The sequence below is a fragment of the Cydia strobilella genome, chromosome 6 (assembly GCF_947568885.1).
Source record: "Cydia strobilella chromosome 6, ilCydStro3.1, whole genome shotgun sequence".
NCBI lineage: Eukaryota > Metazoa > Arthropoda > Insecta > Lepidoptera > Tortricidae > Cydia > Cydia strobilella.
In genome coordinates this window covers 13,828,643-13,847,875 of record NC_086046.1, presented here as the reverse complement: position 1 = coordinate 13,847,875, position 19,233 = coordinate 13,828,643, and the positions used below count along the sequence as shown (strand labels likewise).

General features: G+C 36.0%; 1 protein-coding gene across 1 annotated transcript in view; it reads left to right on the top strand.

The window, feature by feature from the left end:
- The window catches only part of LOC134742459 (BMP-binding endothelial regulator protein), a 95,928-nt gene that overhangs the window by 33,376 nt on the left and 43,319 nt on the right, over positions 1-19,233 (top strand). The window contains exon 2 of the mRNA XM_063675634.1: positions 1,053-1,218. Coding sequence (XP_063531704.1) covers positions 1,134-1,218 — 85 coding nt within the window. The 5' untranslated portion in view covers positions 1,053-1,133. The remainder of the gene's footprint in view (positions 1-1,052; positions 1,219-19,233) is intronic.

Sequence of the window (19,233 nt, the reverse complement as noted above, 5' to 3'; positions counted from 1 at the left end):
TGTCAATGTTGACATTTCTGACGTATGAAATGTCAATGATGCGTTTTGAAATTGCATCGACTTAACTTGTGCGTTCAGAATTATATTTAACATAATTATTAAAAAACAAAAGTTTTTTATGGAATTTTAAGGTTTACTTAAGATCATTAAATAAAGCTAAATCTGGTATTTTTTATTAGATTTTCAAATCATTTATCTAATGATAATTAATATCGAACGAACCATTATTATGAGCGTTTTACGTTTTGTTATCTGTCAAGCTACTTAAACACGCTCCATCCAAGGTCAAATAACTTTCCCCACTAGTGGATAAAATGCGTTTTTCCCCGCTTGTTTTAAAGGATAAAAGACGGCTTTCCGAGCTAGTGAGGGGAAAAATATGATATCTTTTATAATCTTTTGACTACTGTCCAGGCAATATTCTGCGAGGGAACTCAGACTGCCCTGACTTGCACAGCTCGTACGCCTGATCGTTCCTTCCATGGCTAAGGCCTGATTTCGTTTCCGACCGTGTAGTCTCTTATTAGCTGTGCCTAAAGCAGACACTATGTGCCATGGCAAATCACCACTTGTCCGCGCTCTTGAATGTGATGTCTTTGCAAATAGTTGGATGGATCTGTATAAAAAGTGTATGAAGTTCTTTGATACGATGGATAAACGTGAATCTTCTGTCTTGTATTTGTATTTTTTTTTGCTTTAGACTGTACTTATCATGCACCTAGTCTGTATAAATACTGTCTGTTTTAAATTTCACAGTCTATTCTCTATGTAAATTTTCGAAATCCACAAAATAAATATAAAATAAATGGATGACATAAAAAATGTGTAATACCATACTGATACTTTGTTAAAACAATGACTAAATTGCAAGAATTTTAATGTAATAAAAAAAAACAAAGTAAGAACTAATGATTTGGTCGGGTTCTTATTGATCAATTAAGTTTCAGTTTTGAGAAAACATAATCATTTAGGGCTGGGGCTGTACCTTAAATACATATATGTAACCTTCTTGTAATAAAATTTCGAAAATAGTACATTAACCGTCGTTTCAGGTGGTGCGCACTCGTGGCGAAGCGCGAGTGTGTGATGCAAGGGAGGCGGCGCAGCGGGCGCCGGCGCCGGTAGCTCCGATCATGCTCGGCCCGCGCGCTGCCGCTCTCTGTCTGCTCGTGCTAGCCGTCATCGCCGACACTGTGCAGGCGTCCACCGCAGTCATCAGTAAGTAGCATCTTTTCGCAGCGAGCGTCGGCGCCGGTAACTTATTTGCGTCAATAATATGTTTACCATTTTTCTTGCATTGAATCCGCTTGAGGTGAGAACCTACGTGTCTATTTTGTGATCACCTTCAGACACCTCCGACCCTTTCGTTTGAAAGCGAACCGCTGACACGTATCGTTCATCCGTCTCCCGACGTCCATCAAACACTATTTCGATCGTGTTTAACTGAGGAAAGAGGACGGCCATTTCTCCATACAAACGTAGTCCCCATTTTCCTCTCTGGATATTGACTTTATGGAAAATATTTATACATGATTTGATGCATATTAACTATAATAGCTATGCTCCTACGTTTGACTTTTTCGATTTTTTGATTATTGTAAAAATTAGGAGCGATAAACAGATTTCATACAAAATTTTAAATGCTTCTAAGTAAATTAAAAATTCAAACAAATCGAACGTAGGGCATAGCTGTGGTTAATATACAACTAATTGTTTTAAAATATTTTCAATAATGTTAATATCCAGGGAGGACAATGAGGACTACGTTTGTATGAAAAGGCGATTTCGCGCGGATCCTCCACTTTCGTCTTAATAATTTAAATTCCCTGCCTGCATTTTTTGTTAATTGACCGCAGCGAAATTGGCCGTCGTAATTAGTAAGTAACTTTTCTACTCAATACTACGGCGTAGCACCTGTAGCGATCAATACCTGATTTTTTGTATTTTCTCTAACAAAAAAAAACATATTTTTCAGTTCTAGTAACATTGAATTCTTCAGATATGTTATATCTATTAAAACGAAATAAGTAATGTTAGGAAAAACCGGTCAAGTGCGAGTTGGACTCGCATTTCAAGGGATCCGTACATCACACAAGTATAACATTGTTTTATTTTTGTACGTAAAACGTGAGTAAAACTTCTTGAAAAACCCGAATGGGTCGGATCATAAACCAGATGTAACGCAGTGTTATGGCGCGGTGGCTTATATCTCTGCAACTATAATAGTTACATATATGCATAGTTTTTATATCGATCTTTAGGAAACAAGCCATTACTTGGAATTGAATGTACCGCTGACAAAGATGGTGCTTGTTTTGCGCTAGAAACGACATATTCGGACCTATAATAACCCTTATGCGCGGTATTTAATTAGTGACCTCATCCGTCTATGGACGTATTTTGAAAAAAGTGATGTCATTTGATATATATTACTTACTTAGTAATACAATGTAATAAGTGGGATTATAACAAGTTGTAAAAAAAAATTAATGTGGAAGTTTCACAGATATTTAACGATTGATCTTGTTTAATATACAAGACTGATGAAAATTAGCTCGGATAGCAAGATCAAATAAATACCCCAAAGCCCAAATGCGAAAGCCGTAAGCTCGGAGCGTCCGACGGTTGCAGGCTTACCGCAACTACCTCAAGTATTTTAATAGTGAAGGTCCAAGAGAGAGAAAGAGAGTTGCAGGAATGTAGTACTCAAATGTACCAGATACAGTCTAAATGCATATTTTTCCTTCAGTCCGACTTACGCTCGAATCTAAAACGAACCTCTCGGGCTTCGGCCCTACGCGGTGCTCAGCCTTCGCCTTTGGCCGTCGCAAATTAAGATACTTTGACCATTATTCAGTGTTGAAGCACTAATCTCCCACAGCTCGCGTGTAGGCCTGTCTCTTCTGGACGCTTCTGGCCTTCGTCCTTCACATTTAAGATACTCGTGGAGTGTTAGGAAGCACATGCACAGGTCGGACGCTCCAGCCCTTCAGCTCTACGCGGGGCTCGGCCTCTAGTCATCGAATTCAGACACTTGTACCATTGTCCTTTGTCTAAGCACTATTAACCTCCCAAAACACTTCGGGAAGTTTCGGGCCTTCGGCCTTACGCGGATCTCGGCCCTCGGGCTTAGGAATAGTTTCACGTAAACCATTAGGCCTTGTCCTTAAAACAGCCTAACCGCATTTTTGTTCTTAAATCTCACTCACGCTTGACTGCAGATTTCTAATAGGTTTTCCTGACATCTTTAGGTAAAGAACTATTTTGCGTATTTTTCTCAAAATTTTGGACCTAGTAGTTTTGGAGATAAGGGGGGGGGGGGGAATGGTAGGTTTTTGCCTATTTTCTTGAATAACTTCTAAACTGTTTCTTCAAAAAAATGTATAGCAAAAAAAAATATCTAAGATTCTAACAATGAGCCCTTTCAGTCGATATATAACACAACAAAGTTGACAAAGCTTTGTTTTTTTATTTTCTCATTTACCCCCCAAAAGTGGCCCCTATGTTTAATATTCATTTGTTGACGTTACATGCCAGTATTTGGGCCACAGACTTACATATGTGTATTAAATTTCAAATGAATTGGTCCAGTAGTACGCCAGACGCACGAGTGATCCTATAAGGGTCCCGTCTTTTCCTTTTGAGGTACGGAACCCTAAAAATTGATAAAATTAACTTAACTTACGACGAAACTGCCGACATAAGCAGGTATAATTAATAAATTGGTATTTGTTTTTCAAGGGGCAAAGTTGTTGTTTAACTGCTCGTGCTAATATTGATACCCGAGCAAGTGAAAGGTTCCAAAATTGAACCACGAGCGTAGCGAGTGGTTCGAAAAGTGGAATCTTGAGCGTTGCGAGGGTTTCAAGGCACGAGGGTTAAACAAATTTTGCCACAGAGTGAAACACAAAATTTTTCACCACACCGACGCGAAGAAAATACTGTAAAATATCAAACAAAATCAAATCCAATTTAATGTTATTAAATATGAATCATTAAAATTCATCATTTAAAAGCAAATTCTCAGCCAACATAAGGAAACGACTCTAAATGTGCATTCGTTTACTCTGCCACATAATTATGTGGATATAAAACGCAGCTTTGTCATTGGTTTTTGAGCAATCAAGAGTCTTTTACCAGCTGGTGTGGTGAAAATGAAGTTTGCCCGCTAACATTTTAAGGCTTTCTTTCGCTATTCATTTAAGAGTAAAACTATTTTTGTTACATCTAAGTGGCATCATCTTGCGAGTATTTGTGCCTAAAATCTAAATCTAGCAAGAAATCAATATAAATACAACAGGGAAAGTTTTAAATCGTATGTGTGTATACCTATCAACTTATGCGGTCCAGTGCTTAAGAAGGCTCTTGATTAACAATAAATGTTGTTAAGGTGCATACTTTCATTGGTTGGGTTTCACAACGCACCTCACAATAAACGGGTTGCTCTCAACGGGTATGGTTGCACAAGGTACGCGACGACAATTCTTTGGTTGCGAAACCGCGCGGTCCCACATAGATCACAGCCTCAGTGGCGCCCGCGCGGTAAATGGATGCATTAGACTACTACACTACACACCAATCGCACTTAAACTATCGTGAGACATATTTCAAAATATTTATCAGTACGGTTTTTACTCACTATTATTTTTAGTCGCTTTTGGCGACATGTTTCGGATTCTTACATGGATCTTTACATGTCGCCAAAAGCGACTAAAAATAATAGTGAGTAAAAACCGTACTGATAAATATTTACACTACACACGTTTACTTCAAAATCACGATTTAAGAGCAAGCTCGGCCGAATTGCACCTTCCCATACAAACGTAGTTCCGCTCTCATTGTAAAACTACGTGTTGGATTGTAATGAAACTTTGCACATACAATGACATGACGTATATCTAGGTCTGAAATTAGTTTATATAGCTCCCGTTTACAAAACAAACGAAATAGAGCAAAAACAAGTTTTGTATAAAAAAAAAATTCGCTGTATTTTTTTTTCTATGGTATCTGAAGCTACATAAACTAATTACAGACATAGATATACCTTATACTATTGTAAGTACAAAGTTTCAGAGCAATCTAGCTAGTCGTTTTGAAATGAGAGCGGAACTACGTTTGAATGGAGAACCGAGCTTGCCGGAGACCCTTAAGATCAATAGGATTCAAGGATTTAGGAGCGCATCGTGGCCGTTTTGTTACTCGTATCTTGTTCGTCTAAGTATCCGGTACCGGTCCGGTCCGGTCCGGTTGGTACTAAAATTTGTCCTATCTACTAATACTAAAAAAACGTTCCGTCGTTATATAGTATTTGTTGTTATAGCGGCAACAAAAATACATCATCTGTAAAAATTTCGACTGTCTAGCTAAATATCACGGTTCATGAGATACAGCCTGGTGACAGACAAATAGACGGTCGGTGGAGTCCTACAGTCCTAGTAATAGGGTCTCGTTTTTACCCTTTAGGTACGGAACCCTAAAAAACGTGCTGTGTAGAATGTAAGTAGTGAATAGAACAACACGCCAAATGTAACAGCCAACCTTTACTTTTACAAATACAGAATTCATTCTCTCCAGTTTGTAGTCAAAAGCATGTGTCACATTCTAATTGTTTTAAATATAGACACTTAGGTACTATTTGTGTAAAGTTAGTAGGTAGAAAATGAGATACTGTTGACGTGTAGTGTTATCTGCTACCTATTGATGTTGATTGTACTTTTGTTCATTTTCACATTGAACGGAAATTGTGGAATTATGCACTTATGCAGTGTATTTACTCTGTCCCTAAGGCTAGTGTATTTAGGAGCAGCTTTCTAAAACTTATCCTCATCTAGCCGTAATTACTAAAATGGCCAATAATCGTGCAGCTTTAGCAGCTTATAACTACTTTATGGATATTTTGCCCGAGCCTTTAAAATTAAAACACCGCAAGCAGACTGCGTTTTAGGTGTTTAAAGCACCGTATATTTTCAAGATTTACATAATTTCTAGTAACTAGTGTGTGTAATGTAATTCTAACCGCTACACGGATATTACTTAAGTAAATCGAGTCCTTTAAAATTTAATGAACTTTGATGGTGAACATACACAGATATGTTAACGTTTTAACACCAACATAAAACATGAATGTATGAAAATGATTCTTGTCTGTTCTTCTCTTGCTTTGTCGTATCAAAAAGACAAAATGTGGTATATTCGAGGAAAAAGAAAAAAAGTAAGAGTGACTGAGTGATGATGATTCCAATCCAACTGTGAAGAATAAGTAGGTACTTTGCTATCAACTTGTAAAAAAAACCGGCCAAGTGCAAGTCGGACTCGCGTTCCAAGGGTTCCGTACATTACACAATTTAAACAATGTATTTTTTATGTGAAATGTCTTTAAAAAACCCGTAGGGGTCGGATCAAAAACTAAGTAATTAAGTCCAACTCACGCTTGACTACACATTTCTAATAGGTTTTCCTGTGATCTATAGGTAAAGAACTATTTTGTGTATTTTTTCAAAATTTTAGACCCAGTAGTTTCGGAGATAAAGGGGGGGGGGAATGGTCATATTTTGTATATATTTCTTGAATAACTTCTAAACTGTTTATCCTAAATTTATAAAAAAACTATATTTAAGTTTCTCACAATGAGCTCTTTCATTTGATATGTAACACGATATAGTTTGAAAAACTATATTTTTTAATTTTCTCATTTACCCCCAAAAGTGGTTTCCATATTTGAATTTTATTTGTTTACGTTACATGTCCATCTTTGGGTCACAAACTTACATATGTATACCAAATTTCAACTTAATTGGTCCAGTAGTTTCGGAGAAAATATATTAGGCTGTGACAGACGCACGAGTGATCCTATAAGGGTTCCGTTTTTTCCTTTTGAGGTACGGAACTCTAAAAACCGACACGTTCGATGTTTATCGAGTCCATTGTTATAAAAATTATAACTTCCGTGACAGCAGCGTTTGCAGAAAGCTTCAATTTGTATAATATACTATTGTCCGAATATTTCCGAGTCCGAATCTTAAGCAGACTACTGTTATCATGGCCGATTTTTGATACGAATAATTTTATTTTGCGTTTGTTCAATTGTCCGAAACGTGATCGTGTGACGTTTGCATAATCTGTTTAGCATAATAGGTTTTAGGCGAATGTTAACATTGCAGAAAACGTATTTTGATTCCCTCTATTTGACATAACTTTTATGACCTAAAACGCATCTCTCATAATAAGCTACATTTTGATAGAATTGTTTTTCAACGCATGTTTAAATTAAAGAAAGCGTCGGTTTGTATAATCGAATTACCTATATAATTATGAAAACACCAAATGGGATGCGCTGCATGATGTTAGATTTTGATGAAAAATATTATGGATGATTAAATCATTTTTCAGATTTTTACTCATATCTCGAATATCTGTACGAATAGCATTATAATTACTTCGGACAAAAGTTTCTACATAAAATTTTCTATAAATTAGGTCATAAGAAAAAAAAATTAAAGTTATTTCTCTAGAATTATTTCTAACAAACATAAAAATATAAAAACATAAATAATTAAAAATATCTACATATATTTACAAGTAAAAAATGGGAGCTAGCTCGGCGCCGGATGGTAAGGTGCCTAGAAGGCTGGTAGCATTGCCGCGCTGAATTGCGATGACAATTCTCTGAGCAAGGAAGTAACCAGCCCTCTGGTCACCCGTAACATCATTGAGACGCTTCGCTAGCTCCCTAAATATACCATGTGCTCCGGGTCCCCAAGGCCCGAGGGTCTCCACCCCAAACGGCTCAAAGTATTTATTTTTACTCTACGATCAATATTTTAGGAGCTACAGGATGTTTAAGTTAACAAAGAGATAAAAAATAGACGATATAAGAAAACGTCGTTGTTTCGTAGTTGTTCATCATAACTCAAATTTCATGCCGGAAGGAGTCACGGTAGAATCTCAGGCATCCCATGGCTCCTTCAAAACGGTAACAAGGGTGACATTGAAGTGACTTTTAGTGGTTATACCTCCTCTCCTCCAATTAATAGGAGAGAATGGTTGTAGGAGGGAGTCCCACATAACCCCTCAATGGCTCCCCAGGTTGGGGGAATGCGTAACGCGTTTTACTGCGACCCCACGAAAAAAACTGTTGCCGAAAAGTAGATTAGGTAGGTTAGAACTGCGACCCCACGACAAAAAAACCGTTGCCAGAAAAGTGGGTTAGGTTAGATTAGAAGAGAAGTCCGTCCCCCAAGAAAACGAACTGTTGCCAGAACCGTTGGTTAGGTAAGGTTAGAACTGTAAAAAGATACTTCAAAAACTTATGCGAGAACCTAGGCGTCCTAGAATTTTTGGGTTGAATTGCCACATGGTCATTTCAATTTTAATTTTCAATTTATTTATTTATAAAATAATAATTTTAACACGTCACATCATCAAATTTACAATTATATTTTATAGTACATATAAAACAATAATAATTTAGTATTCATAATAGTAAGTATTTATAGCTATCACATGCGTATTTGTGTTGAGTTTTGAGTACGACTATGAATGTCACACATTAATGGATTTAGTAACTCGACTTTGTGCTTTTCTATAAACTTTTCTTATATTTTTTTGCAAATTATTTAACTACATACTTTTTACTTGCTTAAGAAATCTTGCAACGAATAGTACGCAGCAGAGATTAAGTAAGATTTCAGTTTAGATACGAACAAGTTATTGTTTCTCGCAGTCTTTATCTCGTCGGAGACTCGATTGATTCGGCGAAATGAAGTTATTCCGTCAAAAAAATATTCGGCCTTAACATATATGAGTCATGCAAATATGCAAAACTTTTCTATGCCATAAAATTTTGTGCTTGTAGCGAATTATGCAAGAAAAATATAATTATAAATAAAATTATGCGAAATGAAACAGATACCAGGTTCGGACATTAATTTTGTGCCAAAAGATATACTTCTATCAATAAAAAATTATGCGTACAGTACGTATGCGCAACTACCTAATACCAAGTCAGTTTATGCCTAAAGTTATTATGCAGAATAGAATTATTACGAAAAAAATTATGCCAAAGATAGGGGAACCTTTTACAAATGACCTTCGCGTTATCAAATTAGACATAGTAACTTCAAATCACGTATCGTTGCCTACAATGCTATATAAACGACCAAGTTCAATGTCAATTGTATATTGACATTGATGTGCGATTAAAATTCGTTTATCTATGAATGTCAAGCCTTATCTATAGCACTTTTTCAACACAAACGGCAAAGGCCGACCGTGCCGCGAATTTAATCGCCGTGGAGCCATATTAAGAAATGAAAATTTATACCAATATAATACAAATTCGATATTTTGAATATCATTACGTCGCGCTTGCACATATTACACACTTGGCTACGGAGCGAGCAAACACACACAACAAATAAGTATACAATGACATAACGAAAATAAGGCCTCTAAATGTATGTGCCAACTAAGTATTAAAGGAACACTAAATTAGAAACCTCTTCTAGATGCCTGTCGACTGTGCCGCATAATTTCTACATATAATTACATATTTGTCAAAACGTCCAGATACAAAGCAAACATATGGCCACAACTGATAGTCCGTATAATCTCCAACAATACGAATTACTCGATTCGTTAATTTACTGATTTATTCTTAAATTTGTTTGCCTTGAAAGCCACTAGTTGCTATGGGATTAAAAGCGTATTATGGAATACAAACCTGACCACGCACCGAAGAAAATACTGGCCATAATGTATGCGAAATATTACGGTTCGTTTAGACCACGATATTATAATGTCAATGTTATTTAAATATAGTGCCTGTGCATAGTATATGTCTCGGTAACATTTACGTAATATATGTTATAAGATAAATTTATATCTAACACAAATACTTATAATAAAATAAAATAGAACAATATTTGACAAAATAAAAAAATATGAAAAATAGGTGATGTGTAGAAATAAGTGACCTGATTTATCTTATTACCAATAAATTATGTCTATGTCTATGTCTATGTTGATCATGTTTGACATAATTATTGATGGCATAATGTTTTGATGAATTGATTGTCATATTATCATTAGTCATAATTCTGAAACCGTTAACTTTTCAGGATTTTCCTCGGGTTATTCTATAGATAGGTTAGGTTTGTTTTATGGCAATCCTGAAAAGTTCCTCGTTTCTGAGAAAAACCAAATTATGACTAACTAGCTGTGCCCGCGGCTTCGCCTGCGTGGAATTCGGTCTGTTTCAGTAAGCGGCTAATTCACCCCTAATTTATCTCCCTGTCCCCTGGAGACAGAACTTAAAGTAAAGTTGACAGATGGATACGCTAGAGGACTGTAGTCCAGATAAAATATTTTACAATTAGGTACCTACCACCAAAGATAGATATAACTCCGTAATAGATGGATACAGTCTAAGGAAAAAATGTGCCTCGAAAATCACGAAAATTTGATTCTCGATCAGATGTCGCTACTACCTTTTGCCTACTCTCGTATAGAGGGCGTTGACGGTTTCGTTTGTTATTATTTAACAATTTTAACGCATATCAGTGAAAGAACATGGGTCAAAATAATAAAAATAATTAATGCAAATAAAAAAGATCATTTATCCATATTTAAATACATTTTATCGTATTTTAATAAATCTTCATTTTTAGTTTTAAAGTGTGTCGATAGATGGCAGTGAATTTACTGTGGTTACAAAATTTACTATGACAGTACCGTTCTATAATATTATATCCTCTTTGCTACCACTAAATAAAATTACACTACAAAATGAATATTTTTTTTGCCCTTATTCAAATTTTTGACGTGATTTAAATGGCATAGAGTAGTAGGTGTATATCGAACGATACAGTACCATTTTTGTATTTTTACGTCCTTGACTGTACCTATGCAAATCGGGTACACTACATAATTCCGAAATTTTTTATTTCGAATTTTAGAATGTCGAATTTTATCATTCCGATTTTTAAATGCTCGACCCATCAAAATTCCGACTGTCATAATTACGAATTCCCGAATTTTCCGAAACTTTTCCGAAAACCCAAAAAGCCAAATATTGTAAATTCCGAACTACATAATTCCGAGTATAACAATTCCGATGGTGGCAAACACCGAATTTAACATTTACGATTTTCAAAATCACGAATTCGGAATTGCCCTTATTCCGAATTAACGTGATTCCTATTTTAAATATCCCAATTTTTAAATTTCCACTTTCCTGGCAACAGTTCGTTTTCTTGGGGGTCGCAGTTCTAACCTAACCTAACCCACTTTTCTGGCAACAGTTCGTTTTCTTGGGGGTCGCAATTCTAACCTAACCTAACCCACTTCTGGCAACAGTTCGTTTTCTTGGGGGTCGCAATTCTAACCTAACCTAACCCACTTCTGGCAACAGTTCGTTTTCGTGTCGTTTTTTTTTGACGCAGGGGTAAATGCATTTACGCATCTCGCCCCCCGGGCAATGGGGAAGCCCATTGGGGGGTGGTATGTGGGGCTCGCTCCTCCCAAGGCTCCCTCTGTTAGTCAGAGAGAGAGGAGGAGAATACCCACTAAAATCCCCTGCGGCGTTTCCGTCACCTGCCGTTGACGGGAGGCGCCATGTGATCGCTAGCTGTGACCCACTTCTAGCAACAGTTCGGGTTCGCAGGTTCGCAGTTCTGTCTAATTTATTTATGCCGAATTTTTATGCCAAACATATTTTATGCCGAATTTAACATGATGCGGCACGACAGGTACCCGTAATAATTACTAAAACGTGAGTCTTCATTTGAATATCACGGATTTCATTTTTCCGATCTTGTAAAAAACCGAATTTCTGAATACCGAATTATTTTATTTCCGATCGGACAATGATTTTTCGGAATTTAGGAATTCGGAAAAAAGTATATTTTCGGAAAAGTGTAAAATCGGAACTTTAAGCTTTCTATCAAGTGACAATCGGATTTTAAGTTTTTGGAAATAGCACATTCGTGATTTTATTCCATCGTGTTTTTAAAAATCGTAATTTTGATATTTCGGACTTATGAATCGGGATTATGAAAGTCGTGGTTATAAAAATCGGAAAAACATATTTCGGAATATTTGGGTGTTCCCATCAAAATCATGTCATCCAAATCGGTCCTCCAGTCAAATGACGCCGGCGGCGGGCAGCGTCTGCCCCTTTTTTTTGTTTTCGGAGTGGGAAATGCATCTGCCCCTACGACTTGTTGATGGTCATAGCGAAGCAGACGCTCACGGGGACCTGTAGACGCTTGAAGCGGAACGGGAAGTTGCTCGGAATGAGAAGGATACGCGGGATGAACACGGCTTCTCCGGCGCCACACTCCGTCAGGATCTGCGCCTACATATGTAATACGTACGATATATTTGGGATCACAATCGAACTCGCGCTGGCTTGCCGTTTCAGCCGAAAGCGAAGCGACCTGCCTGGCTAGAGTGCCACTGAGTCTCTCACCGTGGTTTTTCTCAGACTCCTGAGACCGTGCCCCTTGTGGCCGCAATGCATTGCGAGACTTTCGCGAAAGATTCGATTTTTTCGGGAAGGCATGGTAACGCGTTTAAGTCCCAAATCGTTTGACATTAACTGAAAAATGTTTTTTTTAAAGTACCCACATTCGTGACCATTATTAAGAGGAAAGGGCACGGCCGCTTCTCCATGCAAACGCAGTCTCCATTTTTTTGGTTAAAAACTACCCTATGTTCTTTCACGGGACTCAAACTATCTCTATACCAAATTTTATCTAAATCGGTTTAGCGGTTTAAGCGTAAAGAGAAATTAAAAAAAGTTTTTTCATATTTTTTGTGTTTTCACTCGGGAATGGTGTCATTTTGATATCATAAATGAATTCGGCATACCCGATTTATACAAAATCGATACCTAACTTGGCCTAGTAGCTAAAATGATATAAATTAAATTAAATTAAATTAAATTGTCATTTATTTCAGGCCTAATACACCCATATGTGTTAGTAACTTACATAGCTAATAAAAATAATGTTAGTGCTATTACAAAACAAATTAACATATATATAGTTAAGATAAAGTTTTTAACCGCTTTTTCACCACCATGGGGGATGAATTTTTAAAAACGCTGAAAGTAATTTTCTTGCTTTTTAATATAATAACGTTTTGCAAAGTTTTAAGTTCCTAGCTTAAAATAAAATTTGCACCCCAAGACAAACTTTTATCCCCTTTTCAACCCCCTGAGGGGTTAAATTTCCAAAAACGTCAAAATTAGTTTTTTTGTAATCGTCTATCATACCTTTCTAAGAAGTTTCAAAGCATTTGTAATGGATTCAAACTTTCAACCCCCTTTTAACCCTGTTAGGGGACGAATTCTTGAAAACGCTAAAATCACTTTTCCTGTATTATAATAATATGCTCATTATACAAAGTTTCAAGTAACGCACTCAAAAAAAAAAATGATCTCCATACAAACTTTCAACCTCTATTTCACCTCCTTAGGGGATGAATTTTCAAAAACGCTGAAATTAGTTTTCTTATACTTCAATAATATATCTTCTTACGAAGTTTCAAATTGCTAGCTTAAAATAAATCTTGAACCCCATACAAACTTTCATCCCCTTTTTAACCCCCTTAGGGGTAAAATTTCTCAAATTTTTATAGCCTAAAACCTGGCCGTGGATTTTTTCGACAGATTAGTAAAGTTTGCATCAAAATCCGTTCAGCCGTTTTCATTAGTTGCGCGGTCAAATAAACAGACAAACAGATAAACAGACAAACAGATAAACAGATAAACAGACAAAAATTCTAAAAACTGTTGGAATGTGTTCTGTTATCGATTCTAAGTATCCCCAGCCAATTTTTTTTCGAATATCTTCCATGTACAGACTTTCGACTCTCTTCCGCTTTATTATATGTATAGATGATAATATTACAATCATTACATTATGACTTTCAATAATTATGTCAAACAATAGAGACCCGTTGATCATACATTGCCGGTCTGGCCTAGTGGGTAGTGACACTGCCTGTGAAGCCAATGGTCCTGGGTTCGAATCCCGGTAAGGGCATTTATTTGTGTGATGAACACAGATATTTGTTTCTAAGTCATGGGTGTTTTCTATGTATTAAAGTATTTTTATATTATCTATACATATAATAAAGCGGAAAAGGTCGAAAGTCTGTACATGGAAGATATTCGAAAAAAATAATTAGCTGGGGATACTTAGAATCGATAACAGAACACGTTCCAACAGTTTTTAGAATTTTTGTCTGTTTATCTGTTTGTCTGTTTATTTGACCGCGCATCAAATAAAAACGGCTGAACGGATTTTGATGTAAACTTTACTAATCTGTCGAAAAAATCCACGGCCAGGTTATAGGCTATAAAAATTAGAGAAATTTCACCCCTAAGGGGGTTAAAAAGGAGATGTAAGTTTGTATGGGGTTCAAAATTTATTTTAAGCTAGCAATTTGAAACTTTGTAAAAAGATATACTATTAAAATACAAGAACACTAAATTGAGCGTTTTTGAAAATTCATCCCCTAAGGTAGTGAAAAAGAGGTTGAAAGTTTGTATGGAGGTCAGTTTTTTTTCGAGTGCGTTTTACTTGAAATTTTGTATATGGGCATATTATTATATAGTACAGGAAAAGTGATTACAGCGTTTTCAAAAATTCGTCCCCTAACGGGGTTAAACGGGGGTTGAAAGTTTGAATCCAATACAAATGCTTTGACACTTCTTAGGAAGGCAAAAAAAGTAACTTCAACGTTTTTGGTAATTCTTAAACTACAAGTTCAAAACTGAATGTTTTTGGGAATATATGTAACCCATATCATGCCCTATATGTCACTGAAAAGTTAGGGTTCTAGCTATAGCCAGCACAAAATAACAGGACGTCGAAAATGGCCTGAATAGCCTCGAGAAAAGGATGGTACGGCCGTGCCTCTTTGTTTTGCTCGACTTGGCGGGGGCACTGCCGTTTATAAAAGAGCGGATTTCTTTACTAACCGTATATGCTGCTGCTTGTATGAGTAGGTACATGTACAATCGACAGTATAAGGTGATAGGCAATATTCGTATTTATTTAAAAAAAAACCGGCCAAGTGCGAGTCTGACTCACCCACCGAGGGTTCCGTACTTATTAGTATTTGTTCTTATAGCGGCAATAGGAATACATCATCTGTGAAAATTTCAACTGTCTAGCTATCACGGTTCATGAGATACAGCCTGGTGACAGACAGACGGACAGCGGAGTGTTAGTAATAGGGTCCCGTACGGAACCCTAAAAAAAATACAATATGATGTTACTCTAAATAAAAATAATAGTGGACAAAAGGCAGTATTGTACTTAATAAGCACTTTACGGTATATTCGCTTGTACAGCGTGAGAATTATATTAAATTTGTGGGCACTTTATCCGTAAGCGATTTACACATTAATTACCAAAATATTTACGCAGGACAGCCTCGGCCGGTGCCGGAGCCGGCTACGTAATAAGAATGCGGATACGCATCGACGTAACGTCGATGTCATCTCTGTCTGCGATACACTGCGAGAGCGAGTGTTTATACTGTGCCACGTGATTGTGTGTGCTGTGATCAGTAGTCGTTGCTAACGAATGTGTTTTTATTATGCTGACGAAGAAAATCTGCTTAAAATGAAATACCTACAGTGAAAAAAAAGGGAACTTATCCTAGTATCTGTAGTGAAAACTATTAACAGATAACACTTAAGTATGTGTTTGAGGAAACGTCGAGGCACTAAATGTTAAAAGGCAAAAATCTATCATATTATTGCTATTTTTATGCAGGCATTTATTCGAAAATTCGTAAAATTAGACTTTATATAATGATTGTATCATCTGTACGTGGCAACAGGCAGCCACGTTAGCACAATGCAGATTGGGCACTTGACACACACCAATTAATGTATGTTATAAATATTGAATATTTAATAATATTTGAAAACACTCAAAAGCGAATCTTACCAACAATAAAACATAAAACCTAGATGGATCGATGTTTCAAACACAAAGTTTTCCACTACATCAACACAAGAAAAATACTAACTGTAAAATATCAAACAAAATCAAAGAAAATCGATTCAAAATGAATATTATTAAATATTTTTTCAAAATCATCATTTAAAAGTCAATTCTACCAGCAAACATAAGAAAAAAAAAACTCAATATTTTCACTTGATTACTTTGCCTCACATGTGAATAAAATGCAACTTTCTTATCAGTTTTTGAACAATCAAGAGAGCTTTTACCAGCTGCTGTGGTGAAAATATTTTTTTTGTTTGAATGGATATTGTCCCTATTAGTTGGTCCCGTTTTTGTCAAAACCCAGTTCTGATAATGCGATCCATAACGAATCCAGGGACAGACATACATATAATGATTTTAGTATTCACATCAACAAACCAAGCATTTTCAACCAAACCAATGCCATTTGATAAAGTGGAACTGCTGATGATGACCAGAACGGGACTCTTTAACAACGCATATTTCACTTTTGGCGAGTTGTCATCTTCGTTGTATGATGTTTTCCAAGCAAGTAAGTTCTGAAGGAACATTTGTGTTAAGGCTAGTTTCTGATGATGGGTTCAATGAGGTTAAACTCATCAAATCTTGATGGCTTCAGATCCAGACTTTAAAACTTGAAACGTACCTACCCAAAGCGCAAAAATGTTTAATGATAATGACAGTTTGGCCAGACAGGAACGAGTCTTGCAGAATGTAAGAAACACTAAAAATGGAAAAATAAAATTAATCTTTAAATAAAAGTAAAGCCGACTTCAAACGTATCAGTTGCTAGTGCATATAAAACGGGATGATATTTTATTGTATCCTTTTTGAAGTCGGTTTTACTTATTTTATATAATAATATATTGGTTAGACGTTAGATACGAGGAATAAAAATAGGTACGTAAGCGACTTGATGTACCTATATATTTTGTTATAATGTATTTTTTCCGACTATCCGTGTATTAAAGTAGAATAAATACCTGCTTTGGATCATTATGTTTATTGATATATTAATCGCCGGAGGCAATATATGTAGATGTACCTACTGTTGGCGATACAACTTCTTTTAGTTAAGTACTTAGCGCCGCTCGATTCGCGCGTGGGCGTATTGCTACGTTCAATAATTTTATTCTATGCATATAATTTGGTTTCCATGTATCACACGGAACGTTATAATTTAATGCATACAATTACACGCCAAAATAATCGATGCTCACGGAGAACCGCGATTCTAAGAAAAGTAATTCAATGATATCTTCCTTAACACCATCTGATTCGATAAGTATAATAAAACCTGCCAAAAGCCGCTGTGTGATAATTTTATGACACGAAAGTCACAGTCTTAAACATTTAAACATTTATCCACCTTCTTCGTCTTTGGAATAAGGAAAGGAAACACATGTTTATGACGGTTTCATCCCATGATTGTAAGTAATATACATATAAGAAAAAACATATTCCTGGAATCGATTTAAAATAAAAATCACGCCGTTAAATATTTTTATTGTATTATATGTAAGTAAATATATGATATCATAAATATTTAAGTGCTGGATTGAATTACCTTTTGTCCAATATTTTTTATGAATGTACCTAGGTATAATTCGCTAGAAAGTTTATTATTCCATCGAAGGTAACTAACAAGTTTTGTCAATGTCATATAAACTGTGTTCAAGGTCGGTTGTAAATCCGAACCGTATATTTGAAATGTAAACTTTGGAGATTGGATAATTTAGTTTACTTATCTACATAATCCTATAACACCGATGGTAAGTTAAGATGCAGAACACACATTCAGTAAAAGCTTTTTTGTCAAATTATGTACGTTTGTTTATGCATACTTATTATGTAAAATGGAGTTCAATAGAAATGACAAATAATGTTACATACCAATTTACCTTTTTAGGGTTTCTTAGTCAACTAGGAAGTAAGAACCGTTATAGTTTCGCCATGTACGTCTGTCTGTCAGTCTGTCTGTCCGAGGCTTTGCTCCGTGATCGTTAGTTCTAGAAAGCTGCAAAACTAAAAATAAGTTATTTTAGGGTAGGTACCTCCCCTACACGTAAAGTGGGGGTGTAATTTTTTTCTCTTCAACCCTATAGTGTGGGGTATCGTTGGATAGGTCTTGCAAAACGAATAGGGGTCTTAAACAAAAATTTTTTGATGAAGTGAATATTTTCGGAAATAATCGCTCCGAAAGAAAAAAAAATGTGTCCACCCTCTCTAACTTTTGAACCATGGGTTCAAAAAATATGAAAATTCATATTTCAGTGATATTATATGTCAAAACTCAAATGCTAACAAAATCTGTCATACTTGTATTTGTTTACATTATTTTGTCACGTGTCCGAAGGTTGCCATATTTTTTATAAAACGCCCAGCAATCAGCAATTGACCCTAGTCAGAAGAATATAATACTCACTAGGTTCAGTGGTTTAGGTGCAGTAGGCTCAGGGAACAGTTTTTGAAAAGTCATAGTGCTTTTTAACCGACTTCCCAAAAGGAGGAGGTTATCAATTCGACCGTATATATTTTTTTGTTTGTATGTTACCTCATAACTCCGTCATTGGTAAACCAATTTGGATTTTTTTTTTTATGTCACAATATGGTTGCCAAAATGTTAATTAGCGATATTTAATTAGCGATTGCCTTTTCCTAAGGACTTCAGTGATTCGAATCCTGAGTTTTGACTCGTTCGATAGAAAAAAAACCGGCCAAGTGCGAGTCGGACTCGCGTACGAAGGGTTCCGTACCATTACGTAAAAAATGGGAGCCCCACGTATATTTATTTTATTCTGTTTTTTTTTAGTATTTGTTGTTATAGCGGCAACAGAAATACATCATGTGAAAATTTCAACTGTCTAGCTATCACGGTTCATGAGATACAGCCTGGTGACAGACGGAGTAGACGGACAGACAGACAGACAGCGGAGTCTTAGTAAAAGGGTCTCCTTTTACCCTTTGGGTACGGAACCCTAAAAATCACAACTGTAGGTGTAGGTCTAACATGCAGTTTAAAAAATATAATAAATGTTTGCACAAAAACTAAAAATATGAAAATTATTTTTAAAAATGAGCAATTTTATGCTTGAGGGATTCAGCGATTACTTTTTTAATTATTAAAACACAATAAAATCAAATTCAAAACATGATATCCATCTCGCTCACGCTTACGCTCAGTAAGAGTGAGAGAAGAACACGAACCTACTAGGCTTTAATAGAT